We start from the raw sequence: 14541 nt of genomic DNA, 5'->3' as shown, positions 1-14541 counted from the left end.
GAAGCACATGGGAGTGCTGGCCTGCCAATCTGCATGGGGGTGGGCAGCGCACGGACAACATATGCACATTAACCCTTTCCAGATTTGGTCAGCATGGTTGAGCAAAAAAACAAATGGCTGAGCACATCAATCCCATATGAATCTCCCTTCATTTAGGCAGCCTTTTAAAGGGTGAACTCTCTATGGCTAAAAACCAATCCCCAGCATTCTGTCATGTTCTAATGACTAAGAAACCAAATTAGAATGAAGCTATTGCAAATAGGAGCTGGCTTGAGTCTTGTCTGGGTTTACTGCTGGCACAGAACATTACTAGGCTCCCCCACCCACTCTCAAATGGTATCCAGGAGTGTGCCCTCCATTGCCTTCTCTTGTCAAAGTAAACCAATGTAGATGGTTATCATGCACTTGGAGGCACTTGTGGTGAGAGGAAAAACATGCCCAGAACCCAAGACACAGAGGGGAAGTCATACTGATTGTTAGGTGCCTTCGGATGTAGGATACAGGTGTACACCTTTCAAGGACATAGCCTCGGTGTCTGTTCCTAAGTACCTGTAGATTAAATAACTGGATATCTTTCTCCCTCCTCCTCTGTTTTCTCCCTTGTGTCTATTCCAAGAGTGTGAGCCTCATGGGGCAGGGACCTATCCTCCTATCTGTTGTAAAATGCTGCTTACATTGATAGTGCTGTAGGAATCATAATGCCTAGAAGGCCAGTAGCTATTCCTGCATGTTGCATGAGTGACTGAATCTAGTTATTAAAAACAATAGTTTCATAACACTGCTAAGCTGCTTCCTTGTCCCCACCAAGTTCATGCCCGAACTTGGGATTTGAATCTGGTCTGAATTGAAATCTATCTGTTTGCCACTGTCTCTTATCAGGGATGAGCACTCGAGTCATATGACTTGAGTCGCAAAAACATGTGTATTTTGCTGACTCACATGCACTTGAGTCAAGTGTGCCACTGATTCGGTTACCACCTTTAGTTTGAGCCACTGACTTGGAAATGAGTCCCCACATGTGCAGGCTCAAGTCTGTCTGGGTGTGCTTGCTTGCGTTTTTTGATGTGTGAAAGACTTTGTGGGGCCATAATTCAGAACAGGCGAGTAGCAGCAGGAAAGTTCCAGCCAGGAGGCAGGGGAGGGCTAGTGTTTAGCATTGAGCAGGAGGCAGGAGTGGTCTCTCTTGTCCATCTCTGAAGGAACTGATGGTCATTGGATGAAGGATGGGTGGTTTTTTCCTCTGGATGAGTGAAGGCAGAAAGAGGAGCCCAAGAGGGTTCTTGCCTTAGGAGTGGTTGGAGAAGCCCAAGGAGGGAGAAAAGGAGGCTGGAAAGCCAGGAAGCGGTTCCTCATGGCTCTGGCCATTGTTAAGTGAGAGGAAGAAGCTCCCTCATTGAATGGGACTACTATGGGACTACTTTTGAGTTGAGCTGCAAAGGAGTGGGTTGTACTTTTAATGTAAGCTTTCCAGCTGCTGCCGCTTGCAGCTTCTGTCCCCTCCCGCTGACTGTCCCGCCCCTCCTACCTTGCCAGGCTTGAACACCCCCCAGTCCCTTTTCATTCATGCCCTGGCATGGCTGACCCAAAAGACTCTGACCCAACTCGAGCACAAGTCAAGTTGCAGGGGAGTGGAGACTCAGGACTTGACTTGAATCTCGCCACAGTGCCAAGTTCCCATCCCTGGCTCTTATGTGCTTGTTCTCGTAGAAGACTTCGGTTGGAATTGTTGGCTGAGAGCATCTTATTTGGACTCTGGGCTTCTACTCTCATGTGAGCATCCTAGGTACAAGTTGCACTGTTTGTGCTGCTGATGTCTCGCACATTTCGGTTTGTTGATAATCTTGGGACTGATTGTTCAGTTTCTGCCTTGTACTGGAGTGTCCCTATTTTCCACTGATTGGTCATTTAAGAGAAGCATCAAACCAGACTATCATCTCTGTAGGAGAGTCAAACAAGGTGTAGGTGAGAAATCCTACTTGTCCCTCCTTCCAGCAGCTGAGGAAATGTCTCAATCCTATTTTAGGACTGAAATGTATCGTGTCTGTATCATGCAGTTGTAGAGACTGTTCTTCACTTTGAATGATTTGTGTTGCAAGGCTCACAAGAGTATTTAAGACATCTGCCTCTCTGTGTCCTCCCTACCTTACCCCTGTGTTCTTGGCGCTGTGTATGTTCGTACTTGCTCTACTTTTGTCAGTGGTCATCTCTAGTAGCAGGTGCTTTGCATGCAAGGAAAATCTGGTCTCATTTTCTTGAACTCTGTCTTGCATGTGTTTTTGTTTTTGTAATGGAAAGTTGTGACGTAAAATTCTTCAGTCACTCCTTGAACTTGCATATGCTTGTTTCTCCAGAGCAGCAGTGGTAGTTGTTAATATTTACTTGTATATACCACTTTGGACAGAAATGTTCATAGAGCAGTTTATGTAGCAAAACCAAGAAGATGGTTTCCTGTGCCAGAGGGGCTTGCAAATGAAAATAATGCTTTTGGATTTGTATGGCACTTTTGAGGGTTCAAATAGCTTCATGGTAATTATCATCTTATAAGCTTTGAAACAACTCTAGGTAGCAGTGCCCCTTATTGTGGTGGGAAGCTGAGGCTGAGAGGGAGTCCTGATTTGCTGCTCAGTCTCTTAGCAACTATGGTACACCAGCTCTCATAAAAAAACAAAAGCAAAAAAAGACCCAAGGGAGACACCAGCAAACTGCCATTGGGAGGGAAGGCTATGCTGGAATAGAAAGGAAACAGTTCCGATTCCCCTGACAAATCTAAGAGAATCACCATCTAAAAATGTGTCTTTTTGTCCTGGTAGCCTAATTTTAAAAAACTTAATTATGGTGCAGATCTAAGAGTTCCTTGTGTTCAATTTGTAAAGACGGGTATCGGGGCTCAAGCTTACCTGAAATTTGTGGGGGAAATCCCGCTCCAGGGATCCACAGATTTTTGGCTGGCCTCAGTAGCTAGCCAAAGTTCATGTTCGCCGTTGATGGAGGAGGGCACAGTTTTGTCTGTGACATCATGCTGAGTGTTGTAGGTTTCTAGAGCAGAGTGTGGGACAAGCACCTGCCCTTCTTCCCAGTGTTAAAGGAGAATAATAAGCATGAGTGCAGATAATCCTTCAACTCTTTAGTCCAAGAGCTAAGGGATCACCCTGGAGTCAGGTGATTCTATGGTGCCAACTCCATGTTAGTTTGCTATATAGCAAGAATGTGCAAATCCACTGTGGTTAGGCTCAAGTCGAGTCTTGAGTTTCCACCTCCTTTTATGCTACTCGTGCACGAGTCTTAATGAGCAACCATGGGCACTCGTCCAGAGTGTTTTCGGGACTCTATTTGACTCGAGTCCAGTCTTTTTGATACATTCTCAGGGTGCAGCTCTGTGGAAAAAACAGAACTCCTACAAGGTGTGTGTGTGTCAGAGTTCTCATTTAATATTCCCCTGAGGCCCCCCATTCCATCTGTAAACAAGATGAGAGGGGTGGGATGGACTGTATGAGAAAAAGGGCAGAAGTGGCAAGAGGAAGGAGGAGGGTCATGCACAACAGCTGGGAGGCTTACCAGTATGACCTTTGTAGCTCTACTCAGAAGTCGTCCCATTGCAGCTGGTCATTCAATGCCTGCCTCCTGCTTGATACAAAAGCAGAATATTACTCTTTTCCTGCCTCCTGGCAGGAACTTCCCTGCTGCTTGCCTGGTCTGAATGATGGCCCCATGAGGTCTTCCACGCAGCAAAAAAGTAAGCAAGCACACCCAAGCACAGACAGACTCAAGTCTGCATGCTCAGGGGATCAATCTCTGAGTTGGTGATCTCAGACTCGAGTCAGTGCCAGAGGGATTGACATGCCTGATTTGAGTGTACATGAGTCAGCAAAAAAAGCATGTGTTTTTGCGACTTGGACTCGAGTCACATGACTCGAGTTCCTGTCCCTGCTACATCACTCCAACTTGTCTGCAGGACTACCTCTCACAAAGAGAAGGAATAAGGAACCCCTTCTGAGAGTGCCTGCCTGTTGTCTCTTCTGCCCCAAGTACTTTTCCCCTCTCCAGCCATTGTTTGCACATGACATAAGTGCTTGAAATTAATTCCCTTGAGTTTCATTACCTTTGTCTGCTTCCTCTATTTACCTTTTTGCAGTTTGGTTCTATGTCACTAATTGGATCATAGGAATCTCATTGTGAAACATGGCTGGTTAGTCTTGTCTCAGGATCCCCACTGGTCCTCCTTATTCTCCCTTTAGATTTGGATGATGAAGTTTTGGGGTCATGAGAGGAAAGGCTGTACTGTGGCTTTGGGGCACATGATTTCACTTGGCTCTTCTTACTTGTCCTTCTTTTTGCAGGACTCCCTGAAGCCTGCATTCACAGTCACCAACTTGCCGGGAACGACGTCGACAATCCAGACGGCACCCACCACCTCCACCTCCATGCAGGTCAGCAGTGGCCCCTCGTTCCCCATCACCAACTACCTAGCGCCAGTCTCTGCCAGTGTCAGCCCCAACACGGTCACCAGTGCCAACGGGACAGTGCTGAAAACCACTGGAACCAGTGCGGTGGCCTCTGGAGGGCTAATGCAGATACCCACCGGCTTCACCCTTATGCCAGGTCAGTTCCCTCTTGCCAACTGAGACCTTTTCAGCTTCTCCCTTGGACTTGCCAGCCTTGACCTTCATCACTTGTGAGAGGCTAGAACTGGAGTTTAGAGGCTGCATGCCTTCTAATGTGCCTGATTCAGAAGGGATGAGCATGACTGAGGACAGGGTCAGTTTTAAGGACTAGTGAGTTGTGAATCCCAGTAGTGCATGAAGTGTGTGGAAACTGTAGCATTGCTGTCCCTGCTGCCAGCCCCATGGCTCCTGTTGGAGAGAGAGGTTCCCAAACCTCTGCCATGACCATTTCCTCCTTGGCGCCCCTGGTTGTGAGAATTGTAGGACTCAGAGCTGGGATATGGAGCTGGACAGTACCTTCCCTCCTCTTCCTTCCAGCAAGCCCTGTGCCAAAACACTGGGAGGAAACTTGGCATATATGCTGGGGGCTGAAGGAGGTTTTAAAAAGAGCTGGCCCCGATAAAGCCTTTTTTTCTCCCCCTTCCAGCAGGTGCTCCATTCCCTCCTGGGACCCCTACCATTCCTCTCACTCAGTTACAGCCGCATTCGCTGACTCTCACCAGTCAGCAGGGCCAGGCGGCGGTCGCAGGCACACCTGGACAGCTGCAGCAGGCACAGCAGACAGTCTTCCGATTTCCAGCCACAGCCGGAGGGCAGATTGTGTCTCTGACAGGTCAGCGCTCGCTTCTCCACTTGCTTGTGGGAGGTGGGTGGGAGTGCACGTTTTCAGGAAAGGCTTTTACTCCTGTGCAGGAATGGCTGCCTTAGATCACTTGGAGACATGTGAGAGTGGAGACAGAAAGTGGAACAGTTGGCGGCTGGGTCCAGATGTAGGTGGGAATTTTCTCCTCTTAAGGCAGGGCCAGCGCTCAGTGACAGAGTGTGACTCCTGGTTCAGTCTCTGGCATCTCCAGTTAGAAGGATCTCTTATTGCAGGTGATGCAAGATAGCGAGACCTCTGCCCGGGACCCTGGAAAGCTGCTGATAGTTAAGGATAGAGGGTACTGTTGCTTGGTGGGCCAGTGGTCTGACTTGGTTAAAAGCAACTTCATAGGTGCAGTGCTGAGGAAGGAAAGAGAATGAAGGTACAAGGGCTGTGTTTTGGAACTGGCCTTGCTGTTAAAATGTGCACAGAGATCTGTTTTAGGAAACAGTTCTTGTGATTATTTTCTGTAGTTTTAAAATAACTTGTGCCTACGATAAAACGCTTCAAAATGGATTAGACAACGTCTCGAGCCAATTTGTATCCTTGGCATGCAAGCCTATTATGAAAGAAACTCTGTATTGTAAAACAAAAATTTGGCACACAGAGTGCAGGTTGTGTGCAAGAAGCTGTACTAGAGGTCGGTAGTTTCTTTTGCTGGTGACATTCATGTAGCACTTAGAAATTTAGAGATGGCAGAGAAATTAAATGAGTTATTTGCATCTGTCTTCACGGCAGAAGACCTCGGGCAGATATCGCTGCCCGAACGGCCCCTTCTGACCAAGGAATTAAGTCAGATAGAGGTTAAAAGAGAAGATGTTTCAGACCTCATTGATAAATTAAAGATCAATAAGTCACCTCATTGCATCCACCCAAGAGTTATTAAGCAATTGAAGAATGAAGTTGCTGATCTCTTGACTAAAATATGCAACTTGTCCCTCAAAACGGCCACGGTACCAGAAGATTGGAGGATAGCAAATGTCACACCTATCTTTAAAAAGGGAAAGAGGGGGGACCCGGGAAACTATAGGCCAGTCAGCCTAACATCTATACCGGGTAAGATGGTGGAATGCCTCATCCAAGATAGAATCTCAAAACACATAGATGAACAGGCCTTGCTGAGGGAGAATCAGCATGGCTTCTGTAAGGGCAAGTCTTGCCTCACGAACCTTTTAGAATTTTTTGAAAAGGTCAACAGGCATGTGGATGTGGGAGAACCCATAGACATTATATATCTGGACTTTCAGAAGGCGTTCGATACGGTCCCTCACAAAAGGCTACTGAAAAAACTCCACAGTCAGGGAATTAGAGGACAGGTCCTCTCATGGATTGAAAACTGGTTGAAGACCAGGAAACCGAGAGTGGGTGTCAATGGGCAATTTTCACAATGGAGAGAGGTGAAAAGCAGTGTGCCCCAAGGATCTGTCCTGGGACCGGTGCTCTTCAACTTCTTCATAAATGACCTGGAGACAGGGTTGAGCAGTGAGGTGGCAAAGTTTACAGACGACACCAGACTTTTCCGAGTGGTGAAGACCAGAAGTGATTGTGAGGAGCTCCAGAAGAATCTCTCCAGACTGGCAGAATGGGCAGCAAAATGGCAGATGTGCTTCAATGTCAGTAAGTGTAAGGTCATGCACATTGGGGCAAAAAATCAAAACTTTAGATATAGGCTGATGGGTTCTGAGCTGTCTGTGACAGATCAGGAGAGAGATCTTGGGGTGGTGGTGGACAGGTTGATGAAAGTGTCAACCCAATGTGCGGCGGCAGTAAAGAAGGCCAATTCTATGCTAGGGATTATTAGAAAAGGTATTGAGAACAAAACGGCTAATATTATAATGCAGTTGAACAAATCTATGGTAAGGCCACACCTGGAGTATTATGTCCAGTTCTGGTCGCCGCATCTCAAAAAAGGCATAGTGGAAGTGGAAAAGGTGCAAAAGAGAGCGACTAAGATGATTACGGGGCTGGGGCACCTTCCTTATGAGGAAAGGCTACGGCGTTTGGGCCTCTTCAGCCTAGAAAAGAGACGCCTGAGGGGGGACATGATTGAGACATACAAAATTATGCAGGGGATGGACAGAGTGGATAGAGAGATGCTCTTTACACTCTCACATAACACCAGAACCAGGGGACATCCACTAAAATTGAGTGTTGGGAGGGTTAGGACAGACAAAAGAAAATATTTCTTTACTCAGCGTGTGGTTGGTCTGTGGAACTCCTTGCTGCAGGATGTGGTGACGACATCTGGCCTGGATGCCTTTAAAAGGGGATTGAACAAGTTTCTGGAGGAAAAATCCATTACGGGTTACAAGCCATGATGTGTATGTGCAACCTCCTGATTTTAGAAATGGGCTATGTCAGAATGCCAGATGCAAGAGAGGGCACCAGAATGAGGTCTCTTGTTATCTGGTGTGCTCCCTGGGGCATTTGGTGGGCCGCTGTGAGATACAGGAAGCTGGACTAGATGGGCCTATTTCCTGTTCTGGTGGGGCTGTTCTTATGTAGCAAAATAATAGTAAAATTGGCATGTGTGGATATTTGTTCTTTTTCTCTTAGTATAGCTGCCAGGAGAATCTGGCATGAAGATGTTCTTCCAAAGTACTTTTACTATCTTGTTCTGCTATCATTTTTAGGGGCATCACTCTTTTCTTAAATAACATTGCTGCTCTCCTGGTGATGCAGATTCTGTTGTGCCTTGTTTTGCTTGGGGAAGGGGGGAAGTGTAACCCCTTCCTATGATAATACAGAAAGAAGAAGTAATAACTAGAGATGGGAGGAGTTTTGACTGTAACTGTGTTGGTGAAATTGAATATTTGACCCAAGAGGGCATTGGGGAGGCTCTGTGTGTCGGAAGTGGGGAGGTTAGTAACTATCTGAGAGCTTGTACCCTGAGATGTTTGCAAGTAGTAGTCTTGGGGTAGGAGGTAGTCCTGGGGCAATACCACTGGAACTCCAGAGTACCTCCTTGAGGTCTGTGCAGCAGTATGCACAGTAAACAATCTTTGAGTATTGATGCAACCAGCATTAGCAGCAAAATGTTTTCAAGCTACCTCTTGTCTTGTCAAGACAAACTCTTGTCATGCCAAAGGGCCTAGACTTCTTACAGCTTGAAATGGTGTGCTGGGATTGTATCACATAATTGTTTCACAAAAAATCTTGCTGGGTTTGTGATAGTAGTGGGGGAGAAAGCTTTCAAGTAAGATTAAAGGTCTTTCAAATCATGAAGCAGTGCCTGCTGATTTTGGTTTAAACAATGATGATAAGCAACTTATTGTAGGAGGTATGTTTTCTGATTTTCTCTGTTTTTAAGGACTTATTCAAACTGCTTAAGTTTTAGAAAATCTTGTGAGTGGTAATCTCATCTGAAGATCCTGAAGTTTCTTCCACCATGCACACACTCTGCCAATCAATTATGACAAGCACAAGCATGCATGTGTTTTCATCATGTTGTGCTTCAAAATGTATAGGAGCAGTGATCTGGTCCAGATTGATTCCCTGCTTTGTTTCCATTTTTGCAAAGGAATTCACCCTCAACATACGTGTGTCTATCCATCGTGCTTGGTTGGGGCATGCATTTTGTTTTTGGGTGTGTGGATGCAAGTGTGTAAAGTTTTAATGAGGATTGGTCCTACAGCTAGCAAGATGGGAAAACTTTTGTGGGGTCTTGAAAATTGTGGCTGCTTAAGGTTCGTGAGTTTTGTTGCCATCAGATCAGCTGGAAACCTTTGTTCTCTTGTAGCAGGGAGACAGATTCCTCTCTCCCTGTCCTAAAAGGACTTCTCAAAGACTGATCCATTAAGCAGGACCCTTCCTCTGTCTGGTGGTTTGGATTAGATAACCTATCTAATCATTTTGTTTATCTAAAGTACTTGTATCCCCTTTTGGTCCCGTAGGGCTCCCAAGGTGGCTACAAATAATAGTCATACTATACTTAACAAAAAAAATCCCAGAATAAAACGTTAAAGAGCACACAACAACAACAACAACAGAGACCATTGCTAGATCTTAGACAGTGAGGAGGGGTTCACAGTCAGGCAGAGGCGTAGCTAGGTCATTTGACATCCAGGGCCCATAATTTTGTCACCCCATATGACATAATTAATTATTAATTATATTATTAATTAATTCACATTTTTATACCACCCTTCCTCTAAGCAGCTCAGGGTGGTGTACATGGTTCCTCCCCTTATTTTGTCCTCACAACAGCCCTGTGAGGTAGGTGAGACTGAGAGATAGTAATAGTCATGATATGAAATTAATAATAATTATGGCCAGAAAATAAATGCAGTGAATATTTCCCCACAAGCAATAGATGAAATTCTGCATCAAATGGTATATAACCTGATGGTATTATTCCTAAAAAACATAATTTCCAGAATTTTGGTCACTAGGGTGTCACACACACACCCCTCCCCCAGATGTCTCATTGGCCTGATTTGAGTTAAGGCAGTGGTTCTCAAACTTTTAACACTGGGACCCACTTTTTAGAATGACAGTCTGTCTAGGACCCACCAGAAGTGATGTCATGGCTGGAAGTGACATCATCAAGTAAAATAAAATAATTATCAATAATTAAATTAAAGAAAAACAGATAATTAAATAAGGGGAAGCTAACCCTGTTTCACCAAGTGAATTTTCTCTGTAGGCTGCTTGCAATAACACCCCCCCCCCCAAAAAAAAAATCAGTGAGATTTTCAGCTCTCCCCAGTGCCCACCTTACCAGCTCAAGCCTCTGTTTCATTCTTGGGGGGGGGGGTGCTGCCTTCTGGAGCACTTGTTGAGCTTCACGTTCATCAGATTGGGACTATGCAGCCAGCCTTGCATTCCCCTTTGCCTAACTTGACCGGCAGCCAAGGCCCATTTGCTTACTCGTGAGTAAACGTGACCATGTGGCTTACTTTAGCTTTCCATAGGGCTCAATACATTCGTTTGGAGTGAGGGACTTCCTTCTTGGGTGCTTTTTGGGGCCAGCTTTCATTGGATAGGAACCATTCTGGTGTCGTTGGATTCCTCTCAGCCTGCACTTTCCAATGAACTAAGGCATGTTCGCCTACTCGCGCATAAGTACGTGATATGGCTCGGTTTCACTTTCCATAGGGCTTCATGCATTTTTTGTTTCTGGTTTTTTGGCTATAACTTTTGATGGAAAGGAGATAATTTCCTCTGGTTTTTTTGCATTGCATTCAGCTGGAAATTCCACATCGAAAGGTATATAGCATGATGGGGTTACTCGTAACATCCGCGATGTTAGTGATGTTGGGTAATTTGTGGTGTCATCCTCCCAATGCTGGTACCTGGGGCGGACTGCCTCCCGCCCCTCGCTATGCCACTGACTACGCCACTGCAGTCTGGTCACTGAACCTCATTAGTGAACTTGGATAGGTTCATATTATGACCCAAGCATTCTATAACTAGGCTTTATGTAATCCTTGAAGTGGGTCTAAGGATTGAAACTGGTGGCCACTTACAGTGTGGTCACCTTACAAAAACATCCTGTGTGGTGGCCCTTTACCACTTGGGGAGCTAACTGTTTTTAGCCTTTGCTGGTGTACTACCCCATTTATTGCTGTGTCCCTGCTACCCCGTGTTTTTGTGTGGCTGAAGAAGAGTGATGATTCCAGCTTATCATATGGTTGGAATTTACGGATGATCTGCTCCCTGTGTGGTTCGAGCTACCTCATGTTACGTAATAACCTTGAATCATCCAAAAGTTTTATTTTTTGATTTATAGATATCTTGCCTATTTCCATCCTAAAACCCAAGGCAATGTGTATGGGTCTCCCATTCAGACATTGACCAGACCTAAGCTTGCTTAGATACAGTGGGGTGGCTACATCGTGTGCCCTTAAGCCTTACTCTAGAATCTTTCCCTCTGTCCCTCCCTCCCTCCAGCTAAATGTATGATAGATACAAGATGACCACTGACTGTGTGGTAGCTCTAACCACATAGGAAGTAGGTCACCTGTAAATTCCACTGACATAGGAAGCTGAACCTTATTGCTTTTCTGCAGCCACTCAAAAGCTGGGGACACAGAAAGGAGCTAGGTTTGATTGCCATAGGGCACCCCAGAGACCTATAATCTAGTTGCTCTAATAGATTGAATTGGGAACAGGAGAACACCACTGAGCTGGTAATATCTTCAGAGCAGTATAATGAATTGGATTAGGCAAATCTAGAGAAGACCACAGGGGAAGAACTTGATGCCCAGGCAGAATAATGGTGTGTGAAATTCAGTGTCTGCTGACATATCTTCATATGTTCCAAAGTACACTGGAGCAGACCATTCTCATGAAATCTGCTTTGTCTTCAGCAGTGTGAGTTCTGCCTTGCGTTACAACAGCTTAAAGCAGTGTCCTGCTGGGCTACCTTCAGATTTCGCTTGTGCGATCATTTTATGTGAACTTGAACTACTATTCGATAGCCGATTAACCCATAAAACTTTTTGTTTTATGTGTTGTTGTTTTTAAAATCACATTTTTGTTCACACAATAAGGAGCTGGAGTGTGAATTTGAACTGTGAGAGTGAACTGTGTGTGAATTTGATTCCAGGTGGTGATGCAAAAACTAGTAATTGTGACAAAGTCCAAAAGGGTTGGTTGCAAAGGAGCACTTCGAAGAATATGAGCGTATAAACTCTACTGAAAGAACAAGGGGGGATGTACTGGGAGTGGTGTGGCACTCAAAGTCAAAGAGGGTATATAGACTCTAACAAACGAGAACACTGCAGACTCATCTGCAGAATCATTGTGGATGTAAATACCAGTTTCCCAAAATGATGGTGTACTGGACATGCTGTCACTCTCCTGATCAAAATGCTTAGGATGATCTTGACTTGAAGGAAAGAACTGGGGAGGCATCCAAAGGGAAGAGTGTTGTAGTAGTGGGTGATTTAAGTTATCCTCACAAAGGTTGGGTAAATTCATGTTCAGGTTGTGACAAGAGAGAAAATGTATAGATACATTAAACAACTGTACCCTACTACAATTCATCTTGGAATTGAGCAGAATGGGGAGGTCACCCTAGACATGGTGCCCAGGAACTTGTGCAAGAGGCAAGTGTTGTTGAACTAATAGGGAAAAGTGACCATAATGTTATCTATTTCAAATATATATGTAACTGGAAAGTTTCCAAGAAAGCTCAACATGCACATTTTATGTCAAAAGAGGGGATTTCTCAAAAATGAGAGGATTCGTTGGAAGGAAGCTAAAAGAGAAATTTAAGTCAGTGAGACTTCTTCAGAATGCAGAAGTTCAACTGGAATGTATACCAGTTAGTAGGAAAGGCACCACCAGGTCCAGAAAGATGCCACCATGGCTTATAGGTCTAAAAAGATGCCACCATGTCAAGGAAGCTTATAAAAGGTAAGAAGGCTTCCTTCTGGAAATGGAAGTGTTACTCAAGTGAGGAAAATAAAAAGAAAGTCTCCAAAAAGAAAGTCTCGTAAAAATAAATCATAAGGGATACACGCACGCATGCACGCGGGCGCGCGCACACACACACACAAAAATATGAGGAGGACATGGCTAAAAACAACAAAACCTTAATTAAATGCATCAAGAGCAAGATATCTTCCAGAGAAGCAGTTGAATTGTTGGGTAATACAAGAATAAAATGGAGAAGGTTAAAGAGGATATTGAAATTACAGAGAAGCTGAATGAATTCTTTGCTGCAGATGACACATGGCAGATAGGCATATCTGAATTGACCTTCTCAGGGAATGAGGCTAAAGAACTGAGGAGTGATAAAGGATGAAGTTCTAGGCAGGGGTATGTAACCTGTGGCCCATGGGCTGAATCTGGCCTGCTACTTGAAATCATTTAGTCTGTAGTTTTAAAGAGATATGTCCACCTGGTATGCAGTGATCCTGAAAAAGAATTCATTTGTAATTCTGTTAGGCTTACAGTGTGAGCAGACCAAGGACAGAGCTTCCTTTGAGTGTCATTCTCTGTTTGGGCATGCATTTCTCTGAGCAGTGCCCATCTCTTTTTTCTTAGCTCTGTAGCCTGATCAGGAGGTTCACACAAGAATATTGAATGCACATGAATTCTTACTATTGGCGTACCTGATTTCTGACCCCTATATGGAAGAAGGTTGTTCACCCCAGTTCTAGGGCATATTGACAAATCAAAAATTAACAAATCACTGAGTCTGGTTGACAGCCAACCAAGAGTTCTTAAGGAACTCAATGCCAGATTAATCATCTGCTAACAAAAATATGTAACTTGTCCTTTGAATCAGACTCCATGTCAGAGAATTGGAAGGTAACTAATGTAACACTAAATCTTAAAAAGGGATCTGGGTGGGATCAAAAAAATTGCAGACTGATGATCTTAATATCCATTCTGGTAAACTGGTGGAAAACATACTTAATAATTTTATTTTTAAGAAAATGGAAGAATGAGCCTTGCTTAAAGAGAATTGGCATGGTTTCTGCAAAGGCAAGCCCTGCCTCACTAAACTTTTTGAGTTCTTTGAGAAACATGGTAGGCAGGTTGATAGATTCAGTTGATTTGTTGAAAGATTTTTGAAAATCCAAGTGTACAGAGTTAAGTAAACTTAACAATCATAAAATATGAGGAAAGGTATGTATTGTTAACTGGTTAAGGGTCCAGTCCTATCCAACTTTCCAGCACCAATGCACCTGCAATGCAGCTCTGAGGTAAGGGGAAAAAAATGTCCCCTTATGTTGAGGAGGCCTCTGTGACTGCCTCCCCACTACAGAATGCAGCACTCACCCCATTGGCACAGCTGCACTGGAAAATTGGATAGGATCGGGCCCTAAGTCATTTTTGCCCAATGTTGCATATACGCAACAGAGATCAAATGTGTACACCTGTGGGCCAGGCAGAAATGGGTTAAATAACTTAGTAGGAATAAAAGGACATTGGACAAATTCATGGAGGACAGGTCTATCAGTGGCTATTGGACAAGTTTCTGGAGGAAAAATCCTTTATGGGTTACAAGCCATGATGTGTATGTACAACCTCCTGATTTTAGAAATGGGCTATGTCAGATGCAAAGGATGGCACGAGGATGCAGGTCTCTTGGTATCTAGTCATGATGGTGATGCAGTACTTCCAAGTTCATGGCACTACACCTCTGAATCGCAGCTGCAGGGGAGCAACAGTGGGAACAAGAGACAAGCCTTTCTGTCCTGCTTGAAGACCTGCTTGAGAGGTCAGAGGCAGCTGGTGGGCCACAGTGGGAAACAGGATGCTGGACTAGATGGGCCTTTT

At 44.7% G+C, this 14541-nt stretch overlaps 1 protein-coding gene across 2 annotated transcripts in view; it reads left to right on the top strand.

The window, feature by feature from the left end:
- SRF (serum response factor) overlaps positions 1-14541 on the top strand; it is a 74477-nt gene that overhangs the window by 45420 nt on the left and 14516 nt on the right. The window contains exons 3-4 of one of the 2 annotated variants that reach the window (XM_066624774.1): positions 4338-4599; positions 5089-5274. In XM_066624774.1, coding sequence (XP_066480871.1) covers positions 4338-4599; positions 5089-5274 — 448 coding nt within the window. The remainder of the gene's footprint in view (positions 1-4337; positions 4600-5088; positions 5275-14541) is intronic. The other variant, XM_066624782.1, reaches the window with a different exon arrangement.

Source organism: Tiliqua scincoides, chromosome 1 (assembly GCF_035046505.1).
Source record: "Tiliqua scincoides isolate rTilSci1 chromosome 1, rTilSci1.hap2, whole genome shotgun sequence".
Taxonomy (NCBI): Eukaryota; Metazoa; Chordata; class Lepidosauria; order Squamata; family Scincidae; genus Tiliqua; species Tiliqua scincoides.
This window is presented reverse-complemented; position numbering and strand designations above follow the sequence as displayed.